General features: G+C 46.4%; 2 protein-coding genes across 3 annotated transcripts in view; one reads left to right on the top strand and one right to left on the bottom strand.

Moving 5' to 3' along the window:
* The window catches only part of LOC121579148 (rabankyrin-5-like), a 28,406-nt gene extending 22,013 nt beyond the window's left edge, over positions 1–6,393 (top strand). For both annotated transcript variants that reach the window (XM_041893476.2, XM_045224238.1), the window contains exons 20-25: positions 522–669; positions 1,109–1,199; positions 1,308–1,432; positions 3,699–3,845; positions 4,112–4,202; positions 4,456–6,393. In XM_041893476.2, the coding sequence (XP_041749410.2) occupies positions 522–669; positions 1,109–1,199; positions 1,308–1,432; positions 3,699–3,845; positions 4,112–4,202; positions 4,456–4,588 (735 nt within the window). In that variant the 3' untranslated portion in view covers positions 4,589–6,393. The remainder of the gene's footprint in view (positions 1–521; positions 670–1,108; positions 1,200–1,307; positions 1,433–3,698; positions 3,846–4,111; positions 4,203–4,455) is intronic.
* A 315-nt stretch (positions 6,394–6,708) lies between these two features.
* Positions 6,709–9,434, bottom strand: LOC121579149 (neuferricin). The gene is made up of 4 exons (XM_041893477.1): positions 9,057–9,434; positions 8,752–8,892; positions 7,825–8,011; positions 6,709–7,211 (listed from the first exon to the last, which is right to left on the bottom strand). Exons 1-4 carry the CDS (start codon positions 9,346–9,348, stop codon positions 7,043–7,045), a joined length of 789 nt encoding a protein of 262 aa, XP_041749411.1. The 5' UTR covers positions 9,349–9,434; the 3' UTR covers positions 6,709–7,042.
* Between the last annotated feature and the right edge of the window lie 3,767 nt (positions 9,435–13,201).

Here is a 13,201-nt window from a genome sequence, read left to right as displayed (position 1 = left end):
TAACGAGGGCTTGACCACTCACTGGCCAATCAACGTGCTCCATGGCTTAATACCGCGTGTGGTGGTCTCAAGTTGTGTAGGCTTTTGCATCGTCTTGACGCCAGCCGAAAATAGAGCGCCGAGTGTCTGTCTGGGACAGGGCTCTCCAACCCTGTTCCCGGAGAGCAACCCTCCTGTAAGTTTTCGCTCCAACCACAGTTGTAACTAACCTTGGTTCAGTTTATCAACCAGCTAATTATTAGAATCAGGTGTGCTAGATTAGGGTTGGAGTGGAAAACCTACAGGACGGTAGCTCTCCAGGAACAGGCTTTGGGCAGTCCTGCTCTAGGACTTCCATCTTAATTGCAGCCGCGGTGTGCAGATGGTCAGATGGTGAAGCGTTTAACATGACTGGAACCACATTATATAAGCTCTTATGAGATACGCAACTCGACTGTGAAAGAGACGACCTGGAACGCAACGTGTGTCTGTGTGTGTGACTGGTGTCTGACTGGTGTCTGACTCTTGTATGTCCACTGCAGCTGCTGGCCGGGGCCAAAGTGAATGAGCTGACCAAACACAGACAGACCGCTCTCCACTTGGCGACCCAGCAGGACCTGGCTACTATCTGCTCTGTGCTGCTGGAGAACGGAGTGGACTTCACCGCTGTGGACGAGAATGGCAACAACGGTACAGGGCCCGGTTTCCCAAAAGCATCTTATGGCTAAGTTCATCGTTAGAACCTTCGTAGGAGCGTCATTAAATCTCAGAGCTGTTTCCCAAAACCATCGTTATTAACGTTGCACTTACAATGATTCCTTACTACTGCCTGTCCTCAACTCTGCTGCACTATTACACCCTGCTGAAAAAACCATTCCTTATTTATCAGTTCAGCACCCCTAATGTGTTGTTTATGGTACTTGCCTGACCAAAAAGAGAGAGCCTTTTTAACTCGGGTGTACTTGTACATCAAGCTGCCTCGTGCTACAGAAACAGGAGATGGGCTCCTGCCCCCTTTGGGCCATTCTGGTTTACTTACTGACTTTCTAAACTCATATCTACAGTTATTTTATCTCTCATCTTTTTCTCTGTTTTTCTCACGGTTTTGTCTTGTTCTGTCCGTCCTCAGCCCTGCACCTGGCCGTAATGCAGGGTCGCCTTAATAATGTGCGAGCCCTTCTCACAGAGTCCAACATCGACGCTGAGGCCTTCAATCTCCGGTACGCTCCTGTTCTCACCTGTTCATAACTTCAGCCATGGTTCTTCTCTTAATGGTCATTACACGGGTTCATTGTGTTTTATTCACTGAACACTTGTCTGTTTTGTAGGGGCCAGTCACCGATGCACGTCCTGGGGCAATATGGGAAAGAGAATGCGGCGGCCATCTTTGAGCTTTTCTTGGAGTGTATGCCTGAGTACCCTCTGGACAAAGCGGACAATGAAGGGAACACAGGTAGGAAGGAGAGCAGGGTTCTGGGAACACAGGTAGGAAGGAGAGCAGGGTTCTGGGAATACAGGTAGGAAGGAGAGCAGGGTTCTGGGAACACAGTTAGGAAGGAGAGCAGGGTGCTGGGAACACAGGTAGGAAGGAGAGCAGGGTGCTGGGAACACAGGTAGGAAGGAGAGCAGGGTTCTGGGAACACAGTTAGGAAGGAGAGCAGGGTGCTGGGAACACAGATAGGAAGGAGAGCAGGGTGCTGGGAACACAGGTAGGAAGGAGAGCAGGGTTCTGCTTCAATCTCTATCTGACTGATTGGATCAAGGCCCATTTGGGTTTAGTGTTTCTGATTGGATCAAGGCCCTTTGGATTTAGTGTTTCTGATTGGATCAAGGCCCTTTGGGTTTAGTGTTTCTGATTGGATCAAGGCCCTTTGGATTTAGTGTTTCTGATTGGATCAAGGCCCTTTGGGTTTAGTGTTTCTGATTGGATCAAGGCCCTTTGGGTTTAGTGTTTCTGATTGGATCAAGGCCCTTTTGGATTGAGTGTTTCTGTCCTGATTAACAGCTTGCTTAGTTAGTCTCAAATGTCTGACTCGTATAAGCCATTATAATGATATTTATTTATTTATTTACCCATAGCGCATTCTTTTGCAATAACAACCTGAAATAAATAAATAAATAAATAAATATACAGTGAGGGGAAAAAAGTATTTGATCCCCTGCTGATTTTGTACGTTTGCCCATTGACAAAGAAATGATCAGTCTATAATTTTAATGGTAGGTTTATTTGAACAGTGAGAGACAGAATAACAACAAAGAAATCCAGAAAAAAGCATGTCAAAAATGTTATGAAATGATTTGCATTTTAATGAGGGAAATAAGTATTTGACCCCTCTGCAAAACATGACTTAGTACTTGGTGGCAAAACCCTTGTTGGCAGTAACAGAGGTCAGACGTTTCTTGGGATTTTGTCCCACTCCTCTTTGCAGATCTTCTCCAAGTCATTAAGGTTTCGAGGCTGACGTTTGGCAACTCGAACCTTCAGCACCCTCCACAGATTTTCTATGGGATTAAGGTCTGGAGACTGGCTAGGCCACTCCAGGACCTTAATGTGCTTCTTCTTGAGCCACTCCTTTGTTGCCTTGGCCGTGTGTTTTGGGTCATTGTCATGCTGGAATACCCATCCACGACCCATTTTCAATGCCCTGGCTGAGGGAAGGAGGTTCTCACCCAAGATTTGACGGTACATGGCCCCGTCCATCGTCCCTTTGATGCAGTGAAGTTGTCCTGTCCCCTTAGCAGTAAAACACCCCCAAAGCATAATGTTTCCACCTCCATTTTTGACAGTGGGGATGGTGTTCTTGGGGTCATAGGCAGCATTCCTCCTCCTCCAAACACGGCGAGTTGAGTTGATGCCAAAGAGCTCCATTTTGGTCTCATCTGACCACAACACTTTCACCCAGTTCTCCTCTGAATCATTCAGATGTTCATTGGAAAACTTCAGACGGGCCTGTATATGTGCTTTCTTGAGCAGGGGGACCTTGCGGGCGCTGCAGGATTTCAGTCCTTCACGGCGTAGTGTGTTACCAATTGTTTTCTTGGTGACTATGGTCCCAGCTGCCTTGAGATCATTGACAAGATCCTCCCGTGTAGTTCTGGGCTGAAGTGAGATCTTGCATGAAGCTCCAGGCCGAGGGAGATTGACAGTTCTTTTGTGTTTCTTCCATTTGCGAATAATCGCACCAACTGTTGTCATCTTCTCACCAAGCTGCTTGGCGATGGTCTTGTAGCCCATTCCAGCCTTGTGTAGGTCTACAATCTTGTCCCTGACATCCTTGGAGAGCTCTTTGGTCTTGGCCATGGTGGAGAGTTTGGAATCTGATTGGTTGATTGCTTCTGTGGACAGGTGTCTTTTATACAGGTAACAAGCTGAGATTAGGAGCACTCCCTTTAAGAGTACCTGTATAAAAGACACCTGGGAGTCAGAAATCTTTCTGATTGAGAGGGGGTCAAATACTTATTTCTTTCATTAAAATGCAAATCAATTTATAACATTTTTTACATGCGTTTTTCTGGATTTTTTTGCTGTTATTCTGTCTCTCACTGTTCAAATAAACCTACCATTAAAATTATAGACTGATCATTTCTTTGTCAGTGGGCAAACGTACAAAAATCAGCAGGGGATCAAATACTTTTTTCCCCTCACTGTATACTAAATGAAAGGAACCAAGTGTTATATGTTCTAGAGAATAACGTCAATCCTTTTTTTTGCTCCTCAGTTCTGTTGCTGGCCTACGTGAAGGGCAACGCTAACCTGTGTCGTGCCGTCGTGAGGTCTGGGGCTCGAATGGGCCTCAACAACAACCAGGGAATCAACATCTTCAACTACCAAGTAGCCACCAAGCAGCTGCTCTTCCGCCTTCTAGGTGAGACGCTCGGTCCTGATGTACACCTGGAATACATCTGCTGTTGGTGTTACGTACAGTTGTTCAGCATAGAGGTCATGGAGTGCAGTACATAAGCATACAGTACATAGTTTACATTAGTCCACCTGCTTTGACATATCAGTTAGGCATAGAGAAGAGTTTGTTTTTGGATCCTTGGAATAATCATGATTATTGACGCTCGGTTGAGTAGGTATTTTTTAAGAGGAATGGGAGCCATTCTCACTATGTGTTTTGTGTGTTTTTAGATATGTTGTCCAAAGAGCCCCCGTGGTGTGATGGATCAAACTGTTATGAATGTGCTACCAAGTTTGGAGTCACCACAAGGAAACATCACTGGTAAGTACTGGAAATACAGTTTCTTAATAAAGACTGCTTTAGTCCTTCAAGTGAAGTGAAATTGGAAAGTATGTCCTGTTTTTGACAAGTTATAATATCAGACCTTACTCACCAAACGTTCTCTCCCCCTCTTTCTCTCCCTTCTCCCTGGCCCCCTCTGCTTCTTCCTCCCTCTTCCCCCCCTCTTCTTCCTCCCTCTTCCCCCCCCTCTTCTCCTACCTTCTCTCCCCCTTCCTCCCTCGTCTCCCCCAAGCCGTCACTGCGGCCGCTTGCTCTGCCACAAGTGTTCTATAAAGGAGATCCCCATCATTAAGTTTGACCTGAACAAGCCTGTGAGGGTCTGTGAGGTGTGCTTTGACGTGCTGACTCTGGGTGGGGTGTCCTAATGCAGCGGACAGCCTGCTCCTCTATCCTCTCCTTCCAGCCCTCCATCTTCCCACCACCCTGACACCATAGGCTGGGCAACAACTGGAGATCAGGCGACACGGAAGGGCCAGCCAGGGCTAGTTATTGGACAGATACAGACAGACCACAACTTCTGTACTATTCATTCCAGTCTATCACATGTTAACTAATGTTCCAACAGGGACTTATGAAGTAGAATTTATACATGTTTTTTTGATCAAATTAATAATGTGAAAATTGGATGAAATGAAAGTAGCTTGATGGCTCAATGACTCCTGGACTGGGCTGGTTGGGGAGAGGGAGATGTTAATCATATTGTCATGATTTGACCCCGATATCATTCATCAGGTGTTTGAAGGAGTCATGAGAGTCATTGATGAACATGTGATGGTGTCAGATTGAATCAGTGAACGTGATGTGTCAGATTGAATCATGAGAATCAGTGAACGTGATGTGTCAGATTGAATCAGTGATGAACATGTGATGGTGTCAGATTGAGTCAGTGATGAACATGTGATGGTGTCAGATTGAGTCAGTGATGAACATGTGATGGTGTCAGATCCCTGTTGAGAGCAGAAGAACCGACAGAGAGTGTGTCTCACTGGCCTCTCACTGGTCTACTCATCAAATGAATCCATCACTGCACTGTGCTGCTGAGACAGAAAACAGCAGCAGAGCATGCTGCTCTCTAAGACCTGCCCTGCGTTTCAATCATCTGTCCCGAAATGTGCACTTGTTCACTTCCCTTCATGGATGTAAAAGAAAAGGACTGCTATAAGAAATGTTATTTAGCTCTCTTTTGTCTTTACCTTTGACTGTGTGGCTGGTTCTATAAGAACCAGAGACCGGTTGGTTGGATGTTAAGGGAACACAGTTGAGTTACTATTTTTCATACACAAAAAAAAAGAAATCTATTTGAATCGATTATTCAATGATGAAATCATTGGATTTAATGATTCAAATTTTCATAACACTAATTGGGTTAAAAATATTGCTGAATTAACTCTTACTGCTTAAAATAAACGTGCGATTTATATTCACATGATTGAAACGTAACTGCATAAAACAACCTCCATAAGCTTTTCTAGATCACATGGGTCAAAAGATGTATAACCCGAAATGGGACTAGGCACTCAACTATCAAGTGTGGTCAATGTATTTTCTATCAGAACTGGAAAGGGTGAGAACCTTTTTTACCATTGAGGTTTTGTTAGTCCCAAATGCAAAATAATCCTCGCTATGAAATTGTATTTATAGTAAAATACCTATTATGTCTATGCATGCCATTTAATTTGTAGCCTATCATTTTTTTAAAAGCATATAATCATTGTGAATTATGTCTTTGTTCCCCAGACCACCAAAGTGTACATTCCATTTAATCTGGGTCTTTAGTAAGGTCTTCTTGTTGGGGGGGTTGTTATTATATGTAACATGCTCCAATTGGTATTGCCTCAAGTCAAGTGTTGTCTTGACCTACCAGGCCGGTTTCCCAGACCCAAATTAAGATGAGTCCTGGACTAAAAAGCACTTTCAATGAAAATGTTCAAGCCTTTAGTCCAGAAATAGGTTTATTAATCTGTGTCCAGGAAACCAGCCTGTATGTTTTAATGCGTCTGGATTTCAAAGCCTAACAGGTGCACTTTTATCAAGATTTACATGACATTTCTGACATAAGGGGAGAGAATGTGAGAGGAGTTGGTGGTGGCCATTGGCCCACTATAAGCATTGTTAAATTGTACAGAATTGTATAATATTTTTTGACCACTACAACTGTTTTGTACTTTAATGCAGTTTGTGCTTCTTCTTTTATTTTTTTGTCATTGTGACAAAACTGAAATATTTTATGAACATTGTGTTGTATCTGTATGCTCAGATATCTAGCCTGTCACTTCCTTGTGTGAAAGGGATGACCTTTGACTTTTCATCAAGTTAATCAAAATAACAGGATCTTGTTTTTCGCTCTGTACTTTTCAAACAAAAAAAAACGAACTTATTTCCAAGACCAACTTCATGGCACACGTTAACTCCTGTCCATCCTTCTGGTGTTCACAACTTCATATCCCATCTGACAATTACCAATTGTTGACAATTACCAAACACGTATGAAACATCCATTTATTTGTCCATCTAGTCTATGTACAGATATAGTATTCAACAGAAACAATTCCTTATTCCTAATTATTAGGATGTCCAGTATTTGGCCATTAGCACTCGCAATTAGTTGGCATACTGCATATTAATTACACTGAACTTAAATGTACATGCATAAAGAACTCAACAGAAACAAATCAACTTAGAAAATAACCAAACTGGCATTATCAAATAGAATAACTGGCTGAGTCGGACCCCTTGGGAAGTCCCTGAGATTTAAATAACAGTATATAGGCCATTTTATAGTCCTTGTGTGAGGGGGCCCAGCCTTCCCCCTGAGTCCTCTACTCTCTGACAGGACATGACTCAGCGTGAGGGGGGCAGCCCTCGTACTCCTGAATGTTGGGGTTTTCCACTGTGGAGGAGTTCTGGACACACACACAGCGAGAGCGGCCAGAACCAGGAGAGAACAGCTTCCTAGGTACGCCGGCCCAGTCTCTCTGCACTCCACCACTAAGGAGAGAAAAGAACAACAGTCAAATCAGAGGTTCACACTTAGTTCATTCCCTAATAATACTTCCAGAGCCATAGACATGATCTCTGTAATGCAATGTTTCCCAAACTCGGTCCTCGGGACCCCAAAGGGGTGCACGTTTTGGTTTTTGCCCTGACTACACAGCTTGTTCAAATGATCAAAGCTTGATTAGTTGATTATTTGAATCAACTGTGTAGTGCTAGGGCAAAAACCAAAACGTGCATCCCTTGTGGTCCAGAGGACCGAGTTTGGGAAACACCGCGTATAATGGCTGTGAATGATCTATCCAGTCTGTTTGATAGCAGGCAACATGTTATTTACAAGTTAGCACCCCCTAGTGTATGATATTCTTCAGCATGGGAAAGTTTGGACCCGCACACATTGCTCCACCACCACATAGGCTAGTAAATACAATGGCCCTGTTCGAGAGCATCAAATCCGTGGTGCATTGTGGATAAATTGTGACTGATCTACAAATAATGAGTAGTCACACATGATGCAAGGTGATTTGTAGAGTCGGCAGTCGCCTGCCCCGTCGGCTGCAATGTCGAAGAAGCCCAATGTTTCTCTGTGTCCCCATGATGGCAGTACCTCTTGGTGGCGCACCAGACCCGTCCTCCCCTGGCAGCGCTCCACTCCGAGTTGCAGGCTGGGAGGTGTTGCTTCTCAGCCTGGGCTTGGTCCTTGAGTCTCTGCCCCTCCTCCAGGGCCCCCTCCACCTGTAGCAGGGCCTCTGTGGGCTCTCCACTCTCACTGTAGAACCGACCCACCAGTCTGCCTGCAGCATAGCACATACAGGGGGACTTTAATGTCACACTAATGGTCTTGCCTTCATTTTTCTGTCAATGGCCTGCTAGCCCCCCTACCTCTACGGAAGCACAGGTCCCGCTCAGCCCAGCCAAAGCTATTTGCTGCTCTGGCACGCCAATGGTGGAACAAGCTCCCTCACGACGCCAGGACAGCGGAGTCACTGACCACCTTCCGGAGACACTTGAAACCCTACCTCTAAGGAATACCTGGAATAGTATAAAAGTAATCCTTCTACACCCCCCCCCCATAAAAAAAAAAGTGGTTGTCCCACTGGCTATCATAAGTTGAATGTACCTATTTGTAAGTCGGTCCGGATAAGAGCGTCTGCTAAATGACGTAAATGTAAATTGATTCTCTGTATATGCCTGTCCTGTGGGCTAACATATGGGCATGCATAGTTTTACCATTCTGAGAAATTATGTATTTAAAGGCTTAGTCTGCGAGGGACTTTATAAAAAAAATGTATAACGTATTTCCACATGTATGATGTATTGAACTGGTATTGGGTGCAAACGTTAATTGATCAAATGGACCACGGACCCTCACAAAGATAACCCTGGCCTGGCATACAGTCATTGGGCTCATTTGAGTGGTAAAGCGAAATTAACCGACTGTAGACAAAAGTGGAGGAGTGAAGTCGGGGAGGTACACTTTGGAAGGCTTGACAAAAGTGATCCGCTCGAATGCGCCCATGGTATGATTACCCACCTACAGGCGTGTAGTCCTTGTGATAGAAGGTCAGCCAGTCATAGAGGACCATCACCTGAGCAGGTGACAGACTGGACACGTCATCAGTCAGACCGGTATCTGTGAAGTCCCCAGTGACAAAGGCCAGAGATGCGTCTTTTCCTTAACAGGGGGGAATAGAAAGCAGCATCAAATGCATTCATAAATCTGACAAAATTTGTGTCTCTTATTTTGAAGTGTACGGAATTTTATATAATCTCCTGGCATGTTCACAATCAATAGCCCCGCTGTTAAGGCCCTAGGCAAATTAATTTTAAAAAAATCACCTGCAAAGAAATGATAACCACCACCAGGTCCATAGTGCTTCAACCCCTTTTCTACATCGAACACCTGTCCTAAAATGGCCAGGTAAAGGCCCTTGCTGTCCTCCTCTCCGCTGTACAGCGATAACTCATCTTTGGTTATGAGCCGCGCAGGTGGCACTGTCGATGGAAGAGGTGCATCGCCAGTAATGTGGGCCCAGTCCTGACGCAGTATTAGTATTGCCACTAATACAAAAATAAACGAAATTATAAACCCTAGCATTATGTCTAAGGCTTCGCGGCTATTCCTTGTCATGTGCGGTTACATTTTGTCAATGAATGAAGAGTATCGCCGATTCTGTTGTTTTGTTTTTCCGGGTGTGCGTTTCATCCACAGCGCATGCTCACATCACTGCACGTTTACAAACTTCTTCTTCTTCTGTATTTTTTTTTTAAAGATGGTGGTTGGCAACCAAAAGGCGCATTACCGCCACAAACTGGACTGGAGTGTAAATCCAATTAACCTGCCAACTAACCCTTCACTTATTAAAAAATACAAAACAAAATAAAACCCACCACCCTATTCCACTACTTTGACCCTCTCTGAGCCTACACAAGGCCAACAGCCTAGGAGGACGGGACACTACCATTCAACACTCCCTATAACTCCCTAAATCTCGTAAACCCAAGTACTTCTCTGCAGCTGCCACCACAACACCTATCTTCTGTGATTTACGTTCCATTTCTGCGGTACAGTTGATAACCATGGCAATGAACGCTAAAAAGCCAACCTTACAGTAGCACATTTCATTCGTAGGCCTATCACTCTGTACTGGCAAAGGTCTACTATTCACACTTCTGATCCCCAGCAACATGGCACCTGGCACCTGGCCCCTGGCACCTGGCACCTGGCATCTGGCACCTGGCCCCTGTCCCCTGGCACTTGGCCCCTGACCCCTGGCACTTGGCCCCTGGCACCTGGCCCCTGGCCCCTGACCCCAGGCACTTGGCCCCTGGCACTTGGCACCTGGCACTTGGCCCCTGGCACTTGGCCCCTGGCACCTGGCCCCTGGCATCTGGCACCTGGCCCCTGTCCCCTGGCACCTGGCACTTGGCCCCTGACCCCTGGCACTTGGTCCCTGGCACCTGGCCCCTGGCCCCTGACCCCAGGCACTTGGCCCCTGGCACTTGGCCCCTGGGTCCTGGCAGTTACACTACTATTATCTCTCTAGCTTGATGGTGGAGAGACAGGAAGGGAGGGGTGGGAGGTGTAGAGAAAGAAAGAGAGGTGGATTGGATGAAAAGAGAGAGGGTGAAAGTGGGAAAGAGGGGAAGAGAGAGGGGGAGAAAGTGGGAGAGAGAGGAAGAGAGAAAGGGGAAAGAGAGGGATGAAGAAAGAGAAAGTACCTGAAACCTTGGATGGGTGGCCACCTGAAACATTGGTGGGTGGCCACCTGAAACCTTGGATGGGTGCCCACCTGAAACATTGGTGGGTGGCCACCTGAAACCTTGGATGGGTGCCCACCTGAAACATTGGTGGGTGCCCACCTGAAACCTTGGATGGGTGCCCACCTGAAACCTTGGATGGGTGGCCACCTGAAACCTTGGATGGGTGGCCACCTGAAACCTTGGATAGGTGCCCACCTGAAACCTTGGATGGGTGCCCACCTGAAACCTTGGATGGGTGGCCACCTGAAACCTTGGATGGGTGGCCACCTGAAACCTTGGATGGAAGCGTGGGCGACCAGCTGCTCTTTAACCTGTCTTGAATTGCGTGTGCAGCCAAACAGGACAGGATCCATCCAACTTAAAGTCACATAACTTGAGTCGGTCACGTCTACATTGTCTTCTGACAAATGGAATCATTTGAAAGAGTGCAGACGGCGCCGTCACGCTATCTGGCGTGAGACAAAATACCACATTTACTTATTTAACCTAAGCAACCTGACTGACTATGAAGGCTCTAGATTAGACCAGCCCCCTCTCTTCTCCCCACTGAATGAATAAGCCTCAGGCTGCCAATCGAACATTGAAATTACATCTGTTGATTTGTCACAAAGATGGAGCTCCACCGCTGGCTGCAGGGGAGATGAGGGGAAATTAGTCTGTCTGGGTGTCTGGTCTGGTCTGGGCTGATAACTGTGCGTGTGTGTGCGTGTGCGTGTGCGTGTGTGTGTGTGTGTGCGTGTGTGTGCGTGCGTGCGTGCGCGTGCGTGTGTGTGTGCGTGTGTGTGTGTGTGTCTTTCTGTGTGTCTGGGGTTATAACTAATGTGGATGTTTTGTTGATGTGTTGTTGTTTTCTTGAGGTTGTAGTGAGACTGTGGGAGTGTTGTGTGTTATTGTAGCAGCAGGGGGCAGTAGTGTTATTGTAGCATCAGGGGGCAGTAGTGTTATTGTAGCAGCAGGGGGCAGTAGTGTTATTGTAGCAGCAGGGGGCAGTAGTGTTATTGTAGCAGCAGGGGGCAGTAGTGTTATTGTAGCAGCAGGGGGCAGTAGTGTTATTGTAGCAGCAGGGGGCAGCAGTGTTATTGTAGCAGCAGGGGCAGTAGTGTTATTGTAGCAGCAGGGGGGCAGTAGTGTTATTGTAGCAGCAGGGGGCAGTAGTGTTATTGTAGCAGCAGGGGGCAGTAGTGTTATTGTAGCAGCAGGGGGCAGTAGTGTTCTTGTAGCAGCAGGGGCAGTAGTGTTATTGTAGCAGCAGGGGGCAGTAGTGTTATTGTAGCAGCAGGGGGCAGTAGTGTTATTGTAGCAGCAGGGGGACAGTAGTGTTATTGTAGCAGCAGGGGACAGTAGTGTTATTGTAGCAGCAGGGGGGCAGTAGTGTTATTGTAGCAGCAGGGGCAGTAGTGTTATTGTAGCAGCAGGGGGCAGTAGTGTTATTGTAGCAGCAGGGGGCAGTAGTGTTATTGTAGCAGCAGGGGGCAGTAGTGTTATTGTAGCAGCAGGGGGCAGTAGTGTTATTGTAGCAGCAGGGGGCAGTAGTGTTATTGTAGCAGCAGGGGGCAGTAGTGTTATTGTAGCAGCAGGGGGCAGTAGTGTTATTGTAGCAGCAGGGGGCAGTAGTGTTATTGTAGCAGCAGGGGGCAGTAGTGTTATTGTAGCAGCAGGGGCAGTAGTGTTATTGTAGCAGCAGGGGGCAGTAGTGTTATTGTAGCAGCAGGGGGCAGTAGTGTTATTGTAGCAGCAGGGGGGCAGTAGTGTTCTTGTAGCAGCAGGGGCAGTAGTGTTATTGTAGCAGCAGGGGGCAGTAGTGTTATTGTAGCAGCAGGGGCAGTAGTGTTATTGTAGCAGCAGGGGGCAGTAGTGTTATTGTAGCAGCAGGGGGCAGTAGTGTTATTGTAGCAGCAGGGGGCAGTAGTGTTATTGTAGCAGCAGGGGGCAGTAGTGTTATTGTAGCAGCAGGGGGCAGTAGTGTTATTGTAGCAGCAGGGGGCAGTAGTGTTATTGTAGCAGCAGGGGACAGTAGTGTTATTGTAGCAGCAGGGGGCAGTAGTGTTATTGTAGCAGCAGGGGGCAGCAGTGTTATTGTAGCAGCAGGGGGCAGTAGTGTTATTGTAGCAGCAGGGGGCAGTAGTGTTATTGGAGCAGCAGGGGGCAGTAGTGTTATTGTAGCAGCAGGGGGCAGTAGTGTTATTGTAGCAGCAGGGGGCAGTAGTGTTATTGTAGCAGCAAGGGGCAGTAGTGTTATTGTAGCAGCAGGGGGCAGTAGTGTTATTGTTAACACTTATTGTAGCAGCAGGGGGCAGTAGTGTTATTGTTAACACTTATTGTAGCAGCAGGGGGCAGTAGTACTTCTCACTAGCACACACACAGTCACACTGGGTACCATAGTGATTGGATGGCCTGAGATGCCATCAGCACACACACACATGCGCATTCGGAAGAGTATTTAGAATCTAAAATATATATTTTAAAAAATTATCATCAATCTACACACAATATCCCATAATGACAAAGCAAACATTTTGTTCAAATGTTTAAAAAATAACAAACGTACATATCACATATCACATTTACATAAATATTCAGACCCTTTACTCAGTACTTTGTTGAAGCACCTTTGGCAGTGACTACAGCCTCAAGTCTTCTTGGGTATGATGCTACAAGCTTGGCACACCTGTATTTGGGGAGTTTATTCCATTCTTCTCTGCAAATCCTCTCAAGATCTG

Source organism: Coregonus clupeaformis, chromosome 13 (genome assembly GCF_020615455.1).
Source record: "Coregonus clupeaformis isolate EN_2021a chromosome 13, ASM2061545v1, whole genome shotgun sequence".
NCBI lineage: Eukaryota > Metazoa > Chordata > Actinopteri > Salmoniformes > Salmonidae > Coregonus > Coregonus clupeaformis.
This window is presented reverse-complemented; position numbering and strand designations above follow the sequence as displayed.

Bases quoted from the DNA above. Each gene is read 5' to 3' on its own strand.
- LOC121579149 (XM_041893477.1), bottom strand. From the start codon at position 9,348: ATGACAAGGAATAGCCGCGAAGCCTTAGACATAATGCTAGGGTTTATA. The intron at 8,893-9,056 runs GTGATTTTTTTA...CCCCCTGTTAAG, and splicing joins TGGTTATCATTTCTTTGCAG to GAAAAGACGCATCTCTGGCC. The intron at 7,212-7,824 runs GTACTGCCATCA...TTCTCTCCTTAG, and splicing joins GTCTGGTGCGCCACCAAGAG to TGGTGGAGTGCAGAGAGACT.